Here is a 21,609-nt window from a genome sequence, read left to right on the forward strand (position 1 = left end):
ACACACTTTCCTACAATCATTAATTAATATTGATTAGCATGCATGGCAGTAGGTATTGAAAGTAGTGGTGATCACCTCTAATGAAGACGTAGAAGTGTTGGCTAACGCTGGGTACACGAACTGCTAGGTCTAATTATCTCATATTTGTGAGGAGGGGTGTGTGTGTGTATGGGGTTTCTCGGGGAGTTGTATGAATGCAGAACATGTAGCGACTTGGACTGTATTGTATGCAGGAGCTTAGAATAATGCTCAATACTGGCAGCAGCGGTTTGCTCCTGAGCAAATCGCTTTGGTTAACAAAAGGGTATGTTGAGTGGAAAAAGAGCTGTTTACCTGCTCTTTCCTCAGTGCAGCCCTGCACTGCTTTCTTCATGACCCAACCGAAACTTTTTGCATTGATTTCCTTCCTTTCAGGCAGTTGTTTTGTTTTATTTCATGCCAGTTTTTTTTTTTTATATATCAGCTTGCAGAGAGCAGAAAGTTACTTTTGACTGATATAGCAGTTGAAAGTGCTCTCTTTACTGAGACAATGCTGACTTTTTTCTAAAGCTTGATTCAATGATGGGTGCGTTCCTACAAACTCCCACATATGACACTTTTGGCATTCAGGATTCGGGATTCAGATAACTTTATTTATCCCCTAGGGGCAATTCAGTTTGCAGACATGGGTCGCAGCAGGACAGGACATTAAACACACATTCCACATACATTTGACTTGGATCTGTCAATGGTCAGGTGAAGGGTCCAGCAATAAACATTGTAATTACTCTGGCAAGAAGGTGGAGCCTTGGCAGAGTTATGTGACGATCGGGGTACGTTTGTCTGTCCGTCTGTTAGCAACATTACTCAACAACGGTCCAACTGATTTGGATGAAATTTTCAGGGAAGGTCAGAAATGACACAGGGACCAAGTGATTAGATTTTGGCAGTGATGCAGCTTATAGTCTGGATCTGTTAAAGATTTCTGTATCATTGAGAGATAGCAACATGGCGTCACTGTAACCATGACAACAAGTGAACACTACATCAGTTGCCTGCTGACGATCACATGATTGTGATTCTACTGCAAATCCTTATTAGGACTTATCCATCAGAAATGACACAAGGAACAATTGATTATACTGTGGGGGTGTTTCTGAGTCCCATCAATTCCTGCCACCTGCTACATATTTAGGTCACATAATTCGATATCGGTATGTTTTTCTTTTTTAATACATTTGCAAAAATGTCTACATTTCTGTTTTTTTCTGTCAAGATGGGGTGCTGAGTGTACATTAATGAGAAATAAAATGAACTTTTTAGATTTTGGCAAATGGCTGCAATGACACAGAGAGTGAAAAATTTCAAGGGGTCTGAATACTTTCCGTACCCACTGTATATGTCATGGTATGCTTTAATGATGAGCCTACAGTATTGTAAATTTAAACGGTTGCAAATCGTTAATGATACAAAATTTGTAAATAACAGGTTAAAATGTGTAAAACAGCATTATCTTTTAAACTTGCAGAGTGGAACTGACAGTTATTACACAAACACCGTTGGCATGTGCTAGTGATGAATGCCTCCCTGTGGATCACTTTCTTCTTTAGACTTTAATTTTTCCTCTGATTGCCATGTTTTTATTTCATCTGGTGCATTAGAAACTTTTTTGGGAAGCTTCCTAGTTTTTCTGCTAAGTTCTGCCATACTCATAGCTACCAGTCTGTCCATACAGAAACATGTAAAAGTCTGTAAACTTCAGAGAGTTTTAGCTGATGCTGAGGGTCTTTATCATCATTCAGTGATCTTGTTTGGAAAATGTCTGGATGTAACACACTTGAACTTCAAAGAAAGAATCTGGAACTTTTGATGAGCAGTGGTCACAAGTGGTATTTACGGATTATCGTACATTTAATATCCCGCTATTTCCCAGACGGTTCCCTTGAGCCAGTTTCTTTAAAGATGTCATCATTTGCAGCCTGACTGACTGCGTAGAATGTGACTCTAATTAGGAAATCATGGTTATGATGCTGTGTTCAGGAAAGATAAAATGACCCTGGTTGTCAGCGAGAGGCCCAGAATTATGTAAATCATTGATTTTCATCAGTTTCTACACACACGCCTACGTACACAAAATTAGAATTATTTATATTATTATTCTCCTCATATCACTGGTAAGTGAACAACAACCTTTTTTCTAACTTTCTGTAGCACTCAGTATTAAAAGGTGTGTGGAGATTAAGTGTGTATGAAGTACATTTTTTGATGAGATAGTTCCTGAATTAAATATAATTTAATACATAAAAAAATTACAGTTTTATTAAGCAGTTCCTGGTTGGATTTTTTTATTTTTCAAAGTATGGTATTCATTTTATATTGGCGATGTTTAAAGGGACGTTAAGCCCCAGTGCTTTAGAAATTTTCATTTGGATTTAAGTGAAGAGCTTCATTTCCTAACTTGTGGTATATAATTATGTATGAATATTAATTGAAAGGATTATTAAAACTGTGGGGACAATATTTGGTTCTTGTCATAAAGTGCCATGTTGCCTATCAGCTGCTCTATTCTATTCCTGCTGGCCATGAAACACCTCATATCTGACTGACCTCAGTTAAAAATACAGGTAATCTCTATCTATAATGCACCACTGAGGAAGGATTAATTTGTGTTCTAATTTAAATTCAAATCTATCTACTAATTTAAAATTATGAGTACTTTTGTCCAGTGTTTCGGTGACTGTAATTCATACATTTTCATCGTGAAGATCTTATTTGAGAGCAAGGAATGAGAACAACTGGGTGAAGGAGAGCATATAAAGACAGACGGGAAAGCTATCTACTTTCATGCTCCATCAAATTACTCGATGGACTCAAATATAGGAAACCGACCTCTCAATGACACCTGTTCCATTAGCGGGACCTTGTTCAGTAATTGAGCTCTTGGTGGGTAGTTAAATTGGTTTAATCAGGAGTGTTGGGACTTGTAGGGAAGCAGGGGCTTGCCAGACTAACGTAGCCTTTAATAACCTTTGTTGTTGTGGCCGTGGAGATGTTGTTGCCTCCCTACAGACAGCAGCAGAGAGAGGCAGAGACAGTGGGAGGGCTACTTACTGTGGGAACTCAGGGTTGTAGAGAGTGGGCTGGAGGATGCCGGCAGGAAAAACTATAAGACAGATAAAGAAAAAACAGGAGGGAAAATGAATTGTCCAGATATTCAAAGAGCCTAAAAGTCATAAGAATATCACAATCAGCAAGTTTAGTTTCCTTCAAAAGGAAAAACTGTGCAGAGGAAATGGAAAACACAGATGCCTGAAGCTGCCCTAGCCAGGATTTCAATCTAAAATACAGCCATCCATTCTACTAGCCCAAATGGAATAGTGCAGCTGATACACAGGACAGTGACAGAAAGTGCCTCTGTTTGCTCAAATATAATTCTACATACAAGTCAGTCTGTTAAGCAACAGCAAGTTGTTGCCTCATTCAGAAAAGCTGGATTCACTGACAGTGGTTTAACCTCATTACCTCGTCTACACCTTCTTACACCCTGAAAAAAGACATTTAGTTTATTGAAATCAATGCTATCTTCTGAAGTCTTTCAGACCTAAGGCATCCCAGATAGTTATCTCCTGTCCCCCCTCGCTGCAGTCGATCTTTGCAGTTAATCCAGCTTTACATCATCAGATATCTTGTTATCAATGAGGAGCTGTTTACGGGATGTCAGCTGAATGTTGTCTGTGGTCATAGCATTAAAGGCTCTGAAAGACTGTTTTGTCAATCAGGACCTTACCAGTGGTGTCCTACAGTATGTGAACACACGCTCACCTTTGCTTCAGCACACTTTGAAAAAGATGATGTTGTGTAACAGTTGTGTATCCATTTCTTGTTCAGAGTTCCACCTATCCAGTGTTTTCCTGTTCCTTCAGGAGGATCCCAAGGCTTATTAGGTTATTAGGTTAGATGAGATATTTAATCCCTCCAGTGAGTTCTGGATCGCTGTATGAACAGAAAAACCTCTAGAGGAAGGCACCCACAAGGCATCTTAATCAAACGCCTAAACCTCATCATTTGGCTCCTTTCGATACAAAGGAGCAGTAACTCTACTCACAACACCCTCTAGATGTCTGAGCTCCCCCCCTTATCTCTAAGGCTGAGCTCCTCTACAAAGGACTCTCATTCCAATCACCATGACCATGAGATGAGGGTGGAACGTAGATCAACTGGTAAATCTAGAGCTTTCCCTTCTGGCTCGTTATGACAATCTCGTTCAACGTCCACATTATTGCTGATGCTGCACCAAATGTCCATCCCATGCTCCATTTTCCTTCCACCAGTGAACAAGATCGTGAGACGCTTAAATGCCTTTGCTTGAGGAAGCAACTCCCCCCAATCCAGAGGGAGCAATCCACCAGTTTCTAGTAGAGATCCATGGTCTCAGGCTTTGCAGTGCTGACTTTGCTGGTCACTTCACGCTCCAATCGCCCCAGTGCACGTTTAATGTCACAGTCCAGTGAGGCCAACAGAAGCACATTATATGCAAAAAGCAGAGAGGCGATCCCAAAGTCTGACTCTGTAGACCTCCTCAGTCTGGCTGCACCTTAAGGTCCTGTCTATGAATATTACAACAAAAAGATCAACCTTGGTGGAGTTCAACACTAAAAACTTGTTTGCCTTTGCGCCAAGAATATGGAAATGTCTGTATTATCAGCGCAAAGTGTTGTTGAGAATTGTTATTTTCAATGAGGTGCAGTTGTGTGTTAATATGAGGAGTAAAGCGGTTACAATGCAGCTGAAGATGATACATATGCTCAGAAATGCAAAAAACTAAAAGATGTGAAAAATATTGCCAAATTCAATAGGTGTTGTCATCTTGTGTACGAAAGCAACATCATGTGCACGTTAAAGAAGCTCAGTATGACTGCACAGTAAGTTACATCGCTCTCCCGGCTGCAGGTGAACATGTTTCTTTTTTAACAATCAAGAGAAGACGTCGTGATGACGCCACCACCAGTAAGCCTCACAGAAAGAGAGAATCACAAAGAGCAGGCTGCAGCTCACAAACAATCCCAAAACAAGCTGGTAGAGTTGTGAGACAAAGTTCTCCTGACTGATGGAACAAAAATAAACCTCAATCAAAGTGGTGGGAAGACGAAAGTGTTGACAGAAAAAGGAAACAGCCCAAAGCACCACCTTATCTGTCAAACATGGTGCTGCTTCTGTTATAGTTTGGACATGTATGGCTGCCAATGGAAGTGGCACACTGGCATTTACTGCTGCTGATGGAAAGAACAGGATGAATGCAGAGGTAAACAGGAACATTCTCTGCGCTCACATTCAGAAAAATGCATCAAAACTCTTTAGACAGCATTTCGTCATTCAGGAGGACAGTAATCCTAAACTTACGGTCAGAGCAGCCAAAGAGCTCAAAATGTTAGCATTCTGATGTTAGCATTTAAAGCACTGCCTTAGAGCATAGCCATACACTGTTTATATTATGTATCTCATTTATGCAATCTAAGAAATAATCAATGAATTGCTAAAGTTGCAGCTTACATCAATGTCTGTCCAAATCCATGTAATATATTCATAAAGACACTACAGCTTTTAATTATAGATGCTTCACTCACTTCTTTAACCCCATCAAGTTTAGTGTCACAGATTCAGTATCTCACTAAATATACACTACTGGTCAAAGGTTTGGGGTCACCCAGACAGTTTCATGTTTTCCATGAAAACTTACACTTTTATCCACGTGCTAACATAACTGCACAAGGGTTTTCTAATCATCAATGAGCCTTTCAGCACCATTAGCTAACACAATGTAGCATTAGAACACAGGAGTGATGGTTGCTGGAAATGTTCCTCTGTACCCCTATGGAGATATTCCATTAAAAATCAGCTGTTTCCAGCGAGAACAGTCATTGACCACATTAACAATGTCTACACTGGATTTATCATTCATTTAATGCACAGGTGTCAAACATAAGGCCTCTGAGCCAAAAACAATCCGGCCCGCAGGATGACTTTGCAAAGAGTAAAAATTACAGAGACGACATTCATTCCAACCTTTCAATAAAAGCAACTGCTATTTTTTGAATTTGTCCACTTTCCTGCCACAACTTTTATGTATTTTTATGTATAAATTTGATACATTTACAAGGCAGAGGGACGACTTCATCTTCTTCCTTAATAGTGTGTCAGCTCAGGTGGTCAGGATTTCTGCACAGATGTCAATCAAGCAATCAAACTTTATTTATAGAGCACTTTTCATAAAGTTAAAAATGTTGTATTTTGAGTTAAAAATGCAACACAAAGTGCTTTACAACATTTAGAAACATTAAAAACAAGAAAACCTATCCCTCCCTCCCTCCCTCCCTCCATAAATGTGTAAATTAATGTAAATTTAAATAATTTCTCGATCTTGACAAGTATTGTTCAGTTCCAGATACCTGCGACTAAATGCTTTGTGATTTTGTGAACACTTCTAATGTGTAAATGACAAACTGGGGCATAATTTCATTGATATTTCACTTATTTTTCAAAGGGAATTTCAGTTTGTTCATAATGTTTTGCAAAAATATAGTTCATTAACTGTAAACATTGCTAGAATGTACTTTTTTTTTTAGCTAAAACAAATGGAAAGATTTGGAGTTGTGGTTATTTGCAGGTTATTATGCTGTGATTTTACTGGTCCGTCCCACTTGAGATCATATTGGGCTGAATGTGTCCCCTGAACTAAAATGAGTTTGACACCCCTGATTTAATGTTACCTTTACTGAAAAAAAACTGCTTTTCATTCAAAAATAAGGACATCTTTAAGTGATCCCAAACTTTTCAACGGTAGTGTAAAACACGGTCCGTGTCTTCAGTATCCTAAAAAAAGGGGTTTTTGCATGTCACGGTGAAGTTGACCTTCACCTTCTGAATGTAAAATGCCACCTCTCCTTTATTTTACCATGTTAGGTATTTGCTTTAAATGTGCTTTGTGAGCTGACAGTGATGTTGATCTTTAACCACCAAACTCTAATCAGGTCATCCTCCAGTCCAAGTGAACGTTTGTGCCGAATTTGAAGTCAAAGTCTTTAAGAGATTTTACATTTATGAGAATAAGATGGTTGGATGAACAACCTGAAAACTTAGCGCCTCCGGTCATGGCTGTACCTGGTGCAGGAACATGAAAACTGACTCTGCAAAAAGCACCGATTATGTATATTATAGGGTAACATTAAATTAACCGCCATCCTTGTCTTCAAGCAGAACCTGATTCTACTGAATGGAGTAAAGAAAGTGAAAGAGACTGAGGTAGGAATTAAGTAGGCTACATTAATTTGCTTAAAGAAAAAAAAGGAGAATGTTAAAATGAACAAAAGAAAACGAGGAAGAGCGGAGAAGTGAAGTAGCTGGATTAAGTGAGAGGAATAAGAAATCGTCTGGGTTTAAAAAAAAATGATCCAGAGGGCCTTGATGACTGTGTTTGACTGACTCCTCCTGTCCTCCAGCATCAGCCTGCGAGCGCACCATTGATTTTTCTGCGAGAGATTTAATCCAGCAGGCAGGCAGCCACCGACAGCAGGGCTGATCAGGGAGAAGATGAGGAGGGAGGGATGGGGAGGGGAGGGGTGACATCGCACGGCTAGATTTGTTAAAACTCGGCGAAGGTGTTACTGCTTGTTTTTCCTCCAGGGGGGTATTAAGCATGTGAGGTGGAGATCGAAATAGAAAGTGAGCGATGAGAAGGAATATGATATGAGGAGGTGGACGCTTTATTTTACTTTTTTCTTGTGGCTATCGCGTTTGACTTGCTGAAAACACATGGCAACACGGTGTAATTGTGTGTAACTAATGCGCGGCCCGTGTTGTGGTGCAGAATGGAAATGGAGGAAGGACTGTGTGCGTGTGAATGTGCAAACAGATGACAGCGGGAACACAAATATCAGTATGTACAATGAAGAGTCACGCGCTCACCCATTTGGTTCTTGTTAGGGAGGTAGTAGGCATTAAGGGCCTGAGGGGGAGAAGCCACCTGAGGAGAAAAACAGTGTCAGACAAACAGGGTTTTAGAGATGGGATCCTTCACGCTCTTAAATCACCAATCTACCTACTCGAAACACACCCAGCTCCTGAACAGAATCCCAAACACCTCCGTCTATCTCTCTGTAAACCCCCTGGTGAGAAATATTCAGTGTGTGTGGTCCCACGGCCAAAGTTCCTCCCTGCATATGAAAACGTGGACAGTTCCTTTATGGTAATCCACTTAAAGCCGGTCCAATCGATTGGCACAAAATCCCCCGCAAATGACTAAGGCTGAAAGTGCGAGATGCCCTTGTTCTGGGAGCGAAAGACTGATGGCTCTGCATGGACCGCAAGAGATGAGGAGAGACAAACACGGGGGGAAGGGGGAGGAGGAGTGTTTCTTTATTTCACTGTGACAAGACAGAGTGAGCGATGAAAGGTTCACTTTTTGGTGATAAAGGGGGAGTATGTGATTTAACTCTTCAGGGCGTTGAGTGTGGGCTAATGATACAGTTGTTTTGAGCACCTTGGAATACTAATGCGACTGTAATGTGTTGTCATAGCAGAGAGCCACTCAATCCAGGCGTACCGGGCTGTATTTTAGAAAAATGAAGCACATGTCCCACAGCACTTTTCTGCTGCCTGGCTGCTATAGATAAGTAAATCAAATGGATTTTCTGCGGCTGTGTGCCGATTTGGTATCTGTTGGTTTAATTTGGAGGCGCATCAACAAACATGTCAAACTGAAAAGGGATTCATAGGGACACATGTTAGGCATGTCAAACATATTAGGGAGACACGGTGGTGGAACTGCAGCGTCCGGTGCGAGCCTCAGCTGCACGAGCTCAGGCTGGATCTCAGATACATTAACCTCGTTTTAATGGCTGCCACTGCTGAGACGGCTGACTGGTGTAGCCCGTGTAATGTGAGGCGATACGACACTCACGCTGTCTTGTCCACTTCTTCGTGGATTTTCTTGACAGACAGCTTGATGTTGAACTTGATGCTGTTGAGGATGTTCTTGAAGTAGGTCTTCTCATCCACATCAAACTGCAAACACAGATATGAAGAATCTGAGTGGGAATGTCTCCAGTGAACACTAGGTATCCATCCATCCATCCATCCATCCATCCATCCATCCATCCATCCATAATCAGTACATCGCTTAATCCTCATTAGGGAGGAGAGGAGGCTGGAGTCTATCTCAGCTGACTTACGGTGAAGACGGGACCAGAGGACTACATGTAGAGACGAACAATCACACTCACATTCACACCTACAGACAATTTAGAATCACCAATTAACCTCAGCATGTTTTTGGACTGTGGGAGGAAGCTGGAGAATCTGGAGAAAACCCACTCATGCACAGGGAGACTCCAAACTCCATGCAGAAAGATCCTGGAAAGGCCAGGACATGAACCAGGGATCTTCTAGCTGCAAGGTGACAGTGCTAACAACCAATCCATTGTGCAGGTCCCATTAGGTATTAAAGGTGCAATATGCAAGATTGTAACCATAAATATAAAATCAATATTGCAGCAAATAACCACCTGCTGTGTGAAGACAATAGTTTTGAATGTGGTGTTTACTTAAATTATGTATACTCCATTCATGTCTTCTAGAGTTTCTGCTGCTGTTTTGTGGCTCTCCTCTGTTCCTCCCTCTGTGCTCATATATTTTTCACTCCGGTTTGAGAAATTGTGAAGGCAGACACACATGGAGCCTAACAAATCTGCTCATTTCTGTCTCAGATGCTGATTCTGGTGGCATTCAGTGGTTCTGAATATGGAACGCAGAACCTTGCAAGGAACTGTTTGAAATTTTAGGAATTGTGCTTATTATCTTTCTGGAAGACCGAAGTTTATTGTAAAATATTTTCATGTCTGTAAAATCCACGTAATAGTGGAAAGACTTAGCCTAGCCGCGCTAGACCCATGTTCTGAAGGCACAAGGGTCTAGGCACGCTCGACAGGGAGGGAGGCGGGCTAAAAGGTTGTCTTTCAAATCACTCTGCAGCAATTGGGTAGGTATACAACCAATCAGTGCAATGAATAGGCTGACGGAGTTCCGAGAGCGCCGGCGGATTGTGGCTAAGTCCCATTTGTTAAGGAAAAATTGTAGGTAATAGGTCATTTCGAACCAACATACAGAAGGTCATCCCTTGACTCCAATTGGAGACACACAGAAGCACACCAACTGCTCAGACAGACAACTATTTGCTGATATAGCAACAACAACAAGGTTAGATCCTGCCTCTTTTCTCTTTCAGACAGTATAAACCCTGCAAGGACAGAGAGACTCCGCAGAGTTGATACTGACAATGCACTTGTTATGTCAGTTCCCCTGAATTCAGTAAAGCATTTTTCTCTACATCAGTCATCTGAGTGTTCCTGAGTTCGCCTCCAGTGTTTCCTCACCTGACATCGCAGAAATTCCCTAACACCATTAGCTTCCCAACCAGCGGAGCCAACTGGTTTATTAAGGATTTGCCATATCCCGTCGGCATAAGTCCAAATACGTCTTTCTTCTCAATGAAACACTTCAGTGTCGTCCTTTGTTTATCTTTCAAGTTGAATTTTAGCTTCAAATCTTTAAGGGCTGTGGCCAAAGCCGAGTCGAAAGATAACTGTTTATTGTGCGCTGGTTGTTTCTGTCAGAATCATCGCGCCTCTGTCGTCACTTCGTTACGCCCGCCTTCTGACTCTACACTTCATGGTGATTGGTCCGGCCAGTTTTAGGAGAATCCAGCCTCGAGCCTTATGGAGGGTAACTGGACCCACCCTGGCAGAGAATTAAATTCGTTGCCGTGGGTTGTCTAGCGCGGCTAGGCTAGGAAAGACTGTAAACGGTGCAGAAACAGCTAACCTAGCTCTGGTCACAGGTTACAAAATGTGTCTTTTTACACCACTGAAATTCACTTTTGATTAAAAAAAAAAAACTAAATAAAAATTCACAGTGACCTGTCCCAGTCAGGAAATAGTAGCCATATAACCCTGCAAGAATTTTTTTCGGTGCAGAATAACCAACAAAATATAACATATTTATTAGTGAGCTTTCAAAGTGCTGTTTCCTCTGTTTACAGTCCTTGAGCAAAGCTAAACCAAACAGCTAATAGCTGTCGCCTTGTATTTAATGGACTGATGAAAGGGTGATATTAATCTTCTAATCAAACTCTTGCCAAATAAATGTATTTTCCAAATGTCAAACTGTCTATTTAATCAGCGGATGTGTGAGGTGAATAGTACTACAAGGTCTGCTATTAATTGTCGGTTACACTGTAAATAGAGGTAATCTGTGATGACTGGACTAACACTTTAATTGTGGTCCAGTGCATCAGAGGACTGTTGATTCTACAGAGGTGTCTGACTCCTGATTAAAATGCATTTGCAGAAGTTTATTGTACGCCGATTGAAAAGTGGTTTTGTTCACTTGCCAAAAGAGTTCTATGTAACTTGCTTTTAGAACATCTCCATCCTTTAAACTGACAGTAAACACATCATCTGTCTTGGTTGCTCTTTTTTGCTTGTTTAGTCTCACAGAGCCTGATGAGCTTCTGTGAGTTTGTGACAAAAATACACATCTGCACAGAGCTCTATTAGACATTATGGTAGCAGATGGACGGAAATTTGCCACTGAAAGAAAGTAAACTTCCACAACCACCAGCCCCCGCTGTGTCTGTGCACTTTAATATAAGGAGTAGAACTAAAAACACAACACACTGCGTATACGTACAGCTGACACTAAAGGATTATTTTGTTTAGCACACTGAATTTCTTGCAGAGTCTTATATAAGATGATTGTCCCTGCTCTCATGTCTGGGTGCTATATATGAAACTAAGAGCGACTCATCAACTCACTGACTAACGTGTTTTGTGTTTTAATGCATTTAAAATTAATTCACACTGGCCAGGTCATTATTCAAAATGAGAAACAGTTCTCAACTAACTTACCTGGTTAAATAAAGGTTATATAAATAAAAAATGACATGATAAAACATGTTACTTGGTGACTTTTAAAGGAGCTGGTAGCTGAATTTTGTTATCTCTTTACAGAGCTATTTCCATCTGTTCCTTGACTTTATGCTAAGTTAAGTGCTACTTACACTAAAATACATACCTGAAAATCTGACAGTTCATTTTACACGTCAAATTTAAGCTGTACTGTAGCAAATACAAACAGTAAAGATCCCTCCAGCTGCCACGTGGTCGCTTTTGTCATCAGCGGCTCATGTAAACAATTGGGCTAAAGTCTAATCAGGTTTAGCAAAAGTTTTATAATTATTAAATGCAATGCAAATTTACATGTTTCACGTACATTTCTTTTGTCAACTATCAGTATTCTCTTTTAATTTTTTTTTTTAAATTTTAAGCTGTTCATATATGTCAAGGCTGCACAGTGGATGGTGGTTAGCACTGTCGCCTTGCAGCTAGAGGATCCCTGGTTCGCATCACGGCCATGTTCTTCCTGTGTATATGTGGGTTTTCTCCAGGTTCTCCAGCTTCCTCCCGCAGTCCAAAAATATGCTGAGGTTAACTGATGATTCTAAATTGTCTGTAGGTGTGAATGTGTGAGTGATTGTTTGTCTCCATGTGTAGTCCTGTGATAGACTGGTGACCTGTACAGGTGTCCCCTACCTTCACCCTAAGTCAGCTGGGACAGACTCCCAGCGACCCTAATGAGGATTGAGTGGTGTCTAGATAATAGCTGGATGTTTCTTGGTCAAAGTGCGATTAGTGTTGTCTCCTTTTTATCATGTTGGATCATTTTGAGTTTATGAGCTGATCATAGGTTTATGAAAAGCCCAAATCTGCATCTTATATAAATTTGGTGAGTAAAGAACAAGTACTTTGAACAATGCTGCATACGTACATGTGTTTTAGTACAGATGTGAGTTTCACACTTGTTGTGCCATAGACTGCTCCTGCTGTAAGTACTGCCTTCAAGGGGTGTTAGATGTGTTTATAGTTTTCAGAATTGGTTTCTGTTTTCAGTCAGAATCTCACCACAGTTGTCCCCAGATGTGCAGTATATACCTTTGTTTATGCATCTGGCAACCATAAGTTTTCCTCAATCAAATCTTTTTGTGTCAAATGCGCTGCCTGCTCCCAGGTTTTATGTGCACTTTGTGGTTGGATCAGCATACTCAGTATTTATTATTCCTCATGTCTTTTTTTGAATGGTCTCATCAGGATGTCTTGGATTTACTTCTGTATATGATGATGTACTTTTTTTTCTGTCTGATTTCAATCAGCCAGGATGCACAGTAGCACCTGATGGAAAGTCATTCTACAGCCAAATAGAGAGAGAGAGAGAGAGAGAGAGAGAGAGAAAGGGATGCTGGGAAACAGGACTGGAGTGCGATGCAGAGTGAAATTGGAGGCTCATGACTCACCCCGTATTCTTGATCAATGAGCTCAGGTTTGAGCAGGAAGTCTGGGTATCCTGTCATCACCATCATGTGCTTCAGCTGGGAGAGGAGAAAAAGAAGAGGGTGATGGAGTGGAGGAGAAACAACCAAACCTGTTCAACAGCACCCCACATCCACTCGCTGCAACTGATAACCACTCATGCACGCTTGGTTCTGGACCCAGGCACCATCTGAGCACACACACACGCACGCACGCACGCACGCACGCACGCACGCGTTTTTCTATCATTGTGGAGACATACCATTGACTCCCATTCATATCTAACCCCTAACCCTTACCCTAACCCTAACCTTAACCCAGACCAAAACAATGCCGAACCCTAAAGAAACGTTTTTGCAGTAACAACAACATGGTCAAGAAAACACTGTTTAAACTTGTGGGGTCCGAAATGAGGTCCCCACAAGTGACATAGTTTTCGATTTTCCTACAGTTGTGGGAACATTTGGTCCCCACAATGTAGCAAAAGCTAAAACACACACACACACACACACACACACACACACACACACACACACACACACACACACACACACACACACACACACACACACACACACACACATCAGCTAATCAAGCAAACCCAATGTAATAGGATTACAGGGAAGCTCTTTATATTCAGCATGGCCCTCTAAAAGGATTATAACTTCAGATTGTAAAAGTATTAGAAGGGATATCTTGCAGTGCAGACCCTAAATCAGCACCACAGAGAGATCCGGATTAGGCGATCCTCACTCCTCAATGTCAAGCCTTTGATGTATTCTATCACGCACTTCTATCTAACCAAGCAATCAATCAAACTCCTGGAAAGAAAAGAATTGCAAAGAAATAATTAAATCCTTTTCAAATACTAATCGGATCTAGAAAGCAGTCGTGTTTGTGATGCAGAGGCTCAGTTAAGCTCCAAACCTTTGCTCTGGCAGCGTCCTTTGTGGCTTCATCCATCCAGTCCAGCTCCTGCAGCCGGAGATCCAGGGAATGTTTTATGTCCTCTACCAGCTCCTGTACCTACAGGGAGATCACAGCACATTGGGTTCAGTTTGAAAGCTTGTCTCCAGGGATCGATTTAACCCCTAAAACCTCCTCCTGCCTTCAAATGGCTTAGATGTTCTCTAGATTGTTGCTTGCTATTGTGCTCTGTCACATACTGCAGCTCAAGCACACCAGCTCACCTCCAACTCTGATCAAACACTGTAAAACTACTCCATGCTCCACAATGTCCAGCTGGAATATTACAGTAATTCAGCCATTTATGTTGGAAACTAATTCTGAAGAAGAATAACGACACTGAAGTTGATAGAACTGGTTCCTTAGGGTTTTTTTTTTTCACATGAAACTTGGCTGTCTGAATCCATTAAAAGAGAAAAAAAACTGTCACCAGCACACTGCAGGTTCGACACTGAAATGCTCAGTCATGGTGTCAGCTGCCTATTTTGCTCATGATGCATTTTCTAGCACATAAGAAAAATAACCTAAAAATGTTAACAAAGGAAAAACTGAATTTTCACTGGAGGGAGTCTTTAAAGCTCCTTAAGATATATTCAAGAGCCTTTGAAGGCCTTACTTAACCTTTGAAAACAGAATTTCAATAATACTGTGGGGGATGTAAGAAGGAGGTGCATTGTTGCTATGGTGTGGATAAAAGAGAACTTTAAAGGGTAACTGCACCCTCAAATTTAGCTAGAACCCATTATTAGATAGACTGACTTTCCACAACTCAGTGTAGCATGGACAAAGAGCAGTCAGTACAAGCACATTTAAGTCAACTTGAGAGACTGTCTGTGTGGGTACCTGTGTTGTCGCAAAGGGGCTATGAGAGACTTGCAGGTTTATATTTCTATGGAGGCGTGTCGTAGTCTTTGCCCTGCTGTTTATGACGGCTGACATTACTTTCCGTCACCTTCAAACATCTTGCTAAACTTTGAATGCAGCACCGGCATCAGTGGGAGTACACGCTGTCATTAACTGTCACTGTGGAAAAGTAAGTGTTCATCAAGACTGACCATGCTCAAGCTGAACCTAAAAAGATGTGTCTATGTCAGTATATTGAGATTTGACTGGGCTGTGACTGAAAGGAGTCCAAATGTAACACAAATCGCTCTACGTGTTCGATGTGTCATCTTCAATAGCCTTTCCTCAACCTTCTCAGTGTTTACAAACTTCTGTGTTGGAGAAATACTGAATATTTGAGAGGTTTTTTTTTAGGCATTTTAAATTGGATTTCTCCAAATCCAGAAGATACAGTTTGTGTTTTTGTGAGAAGTGCTGCTTATGCGAGTGTAATTACAGCTAATTGGACTGGATTGTCCACAACAGTGACTTTAAAAACCACCTTTGTAGTTCCATTGCTGCAGTTTCTGATGTAACTGTCGTGCAAAGCTAATTCTGATGTCTGATATGTAATTACCACTGACCCTAAAGTGCAGCTGAAACATACCCCGGTTCAACCCTCACTAAATTTCTCACACAGTGCTGTTTTCTAGATAAATGGGACACAAGATTTGTAAGTCACAAATTTCTGCATGGAGGACGATAAGACATGCTGTGGTTAGTAATTTTCAAAATGTGAGTGTGCTACTGACTGCCAATGATTAAATGATGACTGGTAAGATCATCTTTTGTCTATTAGAATAAGATCGTCATTAGAAACAAAAGTCCATTCCATCCATCCATTCATCCATCCATCCATCCATCCACATGTCCGTCCATCCGTCCAACCGTCTGTCCATCCGTCCGTCCATCCATCCGTCTGTCCATCCATCCATCCATCCGTCCATCCACATGTCCGTCCAACCGTCTGTTCATCCATCCATCCAACCATCCGTCTGTCCAACCGTCCGTCCGTCCGTCTATCCATCCAACCGTCCGTCCATCCATCCATCCATCCGTCCGTCCATCCGTCCGTCCGTCCGTCCGTCCGTCCGTCCGTCCGTCCGTCCGTCCGTCCGTTCATCCATCCGTCTGTCCATCCATCCATCCATCCATCCATCCACATGTCCGTCCAACCGTCTGTTCATCCATCCATCCAACCATCCGTCCATTCATCCATCCAACCATCTCTGTCCATCCATCCATCCATCCGTCCGTCCATCCGTCCGTCCGTCCGTCCGTTCGTTCGTCCATCCGTCTGTCCATCCATCTATCCATCCATCCATCCAACCGTCCATCCATCTGTCCATCCATCCATCCGTCTGTCCATCCATCCATCCATCCATCCATCCATCCATCCAACCGTCCATCTGCGCATCCATCCATCATGGCGATAGCCCACTTAGACCTACCCAGACCTTTCTTCTCCCATCCACTTCTTAAAGGGATGTACTGAAGAATTTATATACCAGTCAAGAGACATCATTTCTCCAACGTATTCTGGGTCTACCCTGGGATCTCCTCCCAGTTAACATCTGCTGTCCAAACTTGAAGTAAATTTCTAGGAATAACATTTCTGCTTCCTAAAACTACAGTCTACTGTAAACCTTTAAACGACACCGTGACACGTTGTGTCCTTCAGTTCTGTGTACATTGGCGATTCAGGATAACAAGAACACTTGTCTCCTCCCTCTGTCTCCTGCCTCTCAGCTTCAGCTCTTGAGACTCATTAATTCCTGTTCGTGCTGAAGGAAGCAACATCAGTGAGTCAGTCAAGGCTGCACACGTCGCCGCTGGCTGCAGGTGTGATACCCCTCTTGTGCTGATAATGAGGTTTGCAACCTGTGTGAACATGCCAATATTTTACAAACTAATGTCTATGAACAGTGTAGAAAGACCAGCATTGACGTGGGCATTGCTGAAGATGCAATCAAAACCTCCTGTCTCTCACGAGGAGCGCGACATACATGCAGCACAGATACAACAGATGTTTTAAGTGATTTTTAAGTGATTTTGGAATACTTATGGGATTAGCACCCACGCCATCTGACAAAAACTTGTCATACTGCAGGCTTCAGCCTAAAAATCCTTCCTCTCTTGTCTTTTATTAATCAGAAAGGCTCCACTAGCTTGAAGCATTATTGAAATTTACCCTTAGTATCTTATTACATTCTTAAACGGAACATTAGGAGTTTGGGAACTTACATTTCAATTAAGGTACAGTACATAGAAAGTAATTAGCACCCAGAACTTATCCAGTTGTGTCAAACTTGCTTTATGCTTTGTGGTCCTAAGCTTTGGCAGAGATTTATAAGTTTGCAAGGGAAAAAGACAGATGGCTCGAAGGAAGATGAAGTAGGGTCGGGTGAACAGCGAGAGTATTAGAAGAAGAAGGTGAAAGAGAGATGATGGAGGGCTTAAAGAAGGAGCATGGGGTTACAGGGGTTAGAAATCCTATTGGGAACCATATCCCCATGTCCTAGAATGGACAAGAGACTTTGATGAGAATACATATGGGGGAGGATTAAGGTGAAACTGAAGGGGACCAGAGGGCAGAGGTGGGGGTATTAGTTGTGACTGACCTCAGCCAAGAGCAAAATAAAAACAACAAGCAGTGAAGGAGAGGTAGAAACTAAGACAGTTCTGATTGGCATGGATGGGATTTCCAAATCCCAGTTCAGGAATCAATCAAAATCATCTAGCCATGTCAAAATACCCAGTCTGCAGATCCAAAGAGGTGGACTAGGGAAGAAAGAAAGAAAAAGAAAATTGTTTGCCACAGCTCTGGAGAATGTAGAAAATGTTTTTTCATGTGCAGTCATAGAAATTTAATTAAAGGCCAAGGTCAGTTTTGTGAATTTTCCTCGTGCTGTCTTGGAAGGTCACTTTTTTTCAACATTAGTGAGATTCCAGTAAAAAATATTTTTTTCGTGCAACCATTGGGAATTGCACATTAATTGCTCATTACGTGTGCATTTTTCTCTTGTGTTGCAGGTAGAGACTGAACACCCAGTGGTAAGGGGGTGAACAGATAATTTATCTCATATGCTGTACTGAATGCATACAATGCACGTTGGATACTAATGTCATGGTGTAGCTAATCACTTCACTGGCCTCCATGTGGAGGACAGCTCACATCACATGTGATTAAATATTGTCGCAAGGCTACATTTACAATTAATTTAAAGGGGAAAGTCCACAGTGGTACCACCAGAGCCGGAGTAGCAAACTAAAATCTTTACACAGTTAAATTTTAGAAAGGATTTCTTTGTGTATGCTGGTGATATAAAACTGGTTAAACTGCCTTTTCTTAAATAACGAGTCCAATGTTTCCCTCTAAGCTAAACTGTAGGTGAAAGGTTGAAGCATGTGCTGTTAGACAATACTCCCCTATAGGCTGAGAAGATTAATATCCTTTTTTAGTCATCCGTAGTTACATTGCTACTCAATGGTCATCTTTACGCAATTTCTTGATTTGGAAAATATAAATGATTAATTTTGTTTGTTTATAAAATGCAGCTCTTAGTTTCTATAGTAGTTATGTATCCTACTGTGAGAGTAAAGGTCTATAAAAATATCAGAAACAGTGATGGAAATATGTCAACAACTTCACTGTTCTATCACTTAATCTTAGATTTTTCTGTATCTGTTAAACACCTGCTTAAGAAAAAATTATTGTTTGCAGCAGAAAATAGTCTCTTTATCTCTGTTGTACAATATATTATAAAGCAATGACTTTTCATCAACAGGACACTCAACAATCAGGCAGTTTTATATGCACACTATGTAGTCAAAAACTGCATACAGTTTGTGGTGTGGTTTATAGTAAAGAATGGAACTGGGACACAACTAGACTAAATGTAATGTACCACATCAGCCTGGTGAGCTAACAGCCAGTAATTAATGAAATAAAATAAATCTATGTTTCTTGGTCTCAGTGTTGGTGACATTTTGGTTCATCTCACTGGGCGCTAACAACTGCCATCCAAAACTCTACTTATTATTCAGATTTTGTGTTTTGAAGTTTAAAAAGTTCACTTCAGATTTACTGGGCAGTTATTTTTTTTTACTGACTAATACACTGAATCGAATGGAAGGAAGAGGCTCATTTCTTCCAAAGGTAGGACAAAATAAAAAAATTCATTCATCCATCCCATTCATATACACCACTTTACTGCCCCACCAACCATCCATCAGTCCACCCACACACACAGACCTTGGCCTTGCTCTGTGAGGAGAAGTGCTGCTGGACGAACAGGGCTCCCAGGGCCATGCCGAAGTGTTTGTTGGCCTGGGTGAGGCAGAGTCTGCCCAGCTCCAGCTGCTGCTCGGTGCCGTCAATCTCTCGAGAAAACTCGTGGATGGTGCTCCGGAAGGCGGTGGTCAGGTGCTCACTTAACGCTGCCACGATGCGCCACAGCATGTAGTTATGGAGAACCCTAGGACAGAGGAAACATGAGCGAACCAGTTAAAAACAGGCTCTGAAGAATAGTTTCCTACAGAACACGTGAGTCCAATTATAAGTTAAAGTACTAGCAAATGTTTGAAACCAAAGAACCCTTGAAAGCGAAGCTTCAGTTGGATGGGCTCAACAGTATGGACAGACGACAAAATATTCCCACTAACACCAGGTAATTTAACTCAAGTATAGCATATGGTCTGTAACTGACATGGATATTCAGGGGGACAAACCAAAATAAGGAAGTGAATTGAAGTCCTTAGTAAGCTGTGACTTTGCTCCCATTATTTTAGTCTGCAGGAGTTCACTTGGAAGACTCTGCTGCATACATTCATAGTTGATCGTATCTACGAATCCATGTTGGAATAATACTTCCCTTGCAGTGGTTAAGCAGACACAAATTTTGGACTGTACCTGGACGTGTGCAGAGGAGCCCATGCAGACTGTAACATACTCGCAGATGGAGAAAGTGTAACCGCTGCCTTAGATAGCGCCGGAAAAGATGCTTCAGAATATGCCTGAGAATCATACATACGTACTGGCTAAGAATGAGCCTTGAAATAGCTGCACTCGTGGATGACTTCACAAGATGATGAATGCTAAAACGCAGTCTGCTAGTAGCACAGTAAGAGAAAAGTTCTAAGAAATGAATATTAATGGTTTCAGATTTTCCTCATGTTAAATCAGAATATGTAAAAATTACAAAAGGTGTCCCACAAAGCTCAATCCTGGGGCCTGTTCTGTTCAGTCTTCACACAGATGGTATTGTCTCCTCTGTGTCTGCTTGCAATGTGTATCTTTCTGCTGATGATACAGTTTTGTAATGTAATCCTAAAGTCACAGTGAATGAGCAAGAATAGTTTCTTAATGCAGATAAAACGTTCACTATCTCCAGCAAAGTCAAAAATATTAAGAGTCATAGAGTCACAGAGTACAAGTATCGACAGAAGCTTAAATTTGTACACCACATGACCAAACTGATGACTAAATTACGACAACAAATTGGTTTCTCATGTCAGAAAATAAATTGTGTTTGTAAAAAAAGAAGAAAAAAAAAGCTGACTGAGACAACTTTTCTATCAGTGTTGGGCTACGGTGACATTTCCTACATGCATGCCTCAGCAGAGACTGCGACGCCCCTGGACATGCTTTATCACTCTGCATTGAGATTTATTACTAGTCATAATTACAATAGGTGGGTATGTAATTATACAACTTGGGTGGCCCTCCCTCTCTGACAGGTGTGATAGGCACTGGGTTGTATTTATTTAGATTTGTGGTTATGTTTTACTCCAGTAAATTACTTAATTCTTTTAATGTGGGCTCTTACCATATGACTTGATTGAGCTTAGAAAATGCAGGTTTACTTAGTGTTCACCTGCAATGTGGAATAACCTGCAGAACAATCCAAAGTCCAATTTATTTTCATCCATCCATCCATTAACTATACGCTGCTTAATTCTCATTAGGGGGCTGGAGTCTATCCCAGCTGGAACTGGGGATCTTCTAGCTGCCAGGGGAAAATGCTAACCACCAAGTCACTGTGCAGTCCTTAACTCATTTTCATCCTTTGTTGAATTGTATTGTACTGGTAGCTGTGGATGTTTTAGTCGATTCATTTCTTTTTACATCTAAAGTGCTCTAAATAATGTTTTTTTTTTGCTTGGTTGTTGTTGTTTGTTTTGTTTTGTTTTTTACTAACTTTGCCTTTTAATATTATATTGCTGTCAAAGTTTCATATTTGTGCATCTACATCTTTTCTAACCTGACAGCGTTGCAAATGAAGCCTCTACATGTCACTGTACACCAGTTTTTAAAAAAAGAAGTTGCAAAGCAAAGAATAACAATATTGGTTTAAAGTAAATT

At 41.1% G+C, this 21,609-nt stretch overlaps 1 protein-coding gene across 1 annotated transcript in view; it reads right to left on the reverse strand.

Annotated features, from left to right (window-relative positions):
• The window catches only part of LOC110970758 (endothelin-converting enzyme-like 1), a 57,181-nt gene that overhangs the window by 12,344 nt on the left and 23,228 nt on the right, over positions 1 to 21,609 (reverse strand). The window contains 6 exon segments of the mRNA XM_051957763.1: positions 3,091 to 3,142; positions 7,942 to 7,997; positions 8,933 to 9,039; positions 13,382 to 13,456; positions 14,325 to 14,423; positions 19,501 to 19,723. Coding sequence (XP_051813723.1) covers positions 3,091 to 3,142; positions 7,942 to 7,997; positions 8,933 to 9,039; positions 13,382 to 13,456; positions 14,325 to 14,423; positions 19,501 to 19,723 — 612 coding nt within the window.

Source organism: Acanthochromis polyacanthus, chromosome 13 (assembly GCF_021347895.1).
Source record: "Acanthochromis polyacanthus isolate Apoly-LR-REF ecotype Palm Island chromosome 13, KAUST_Apoly_ChrSc, whole genome shotgun sequence".
Taxonomy (NCBI): domain Eukaryota; kingdom Metazoa; phylum Chordata; class Actinopteri; family Pomacentridae; genus Acanthochromis; species Acanthochromis polyacanthus.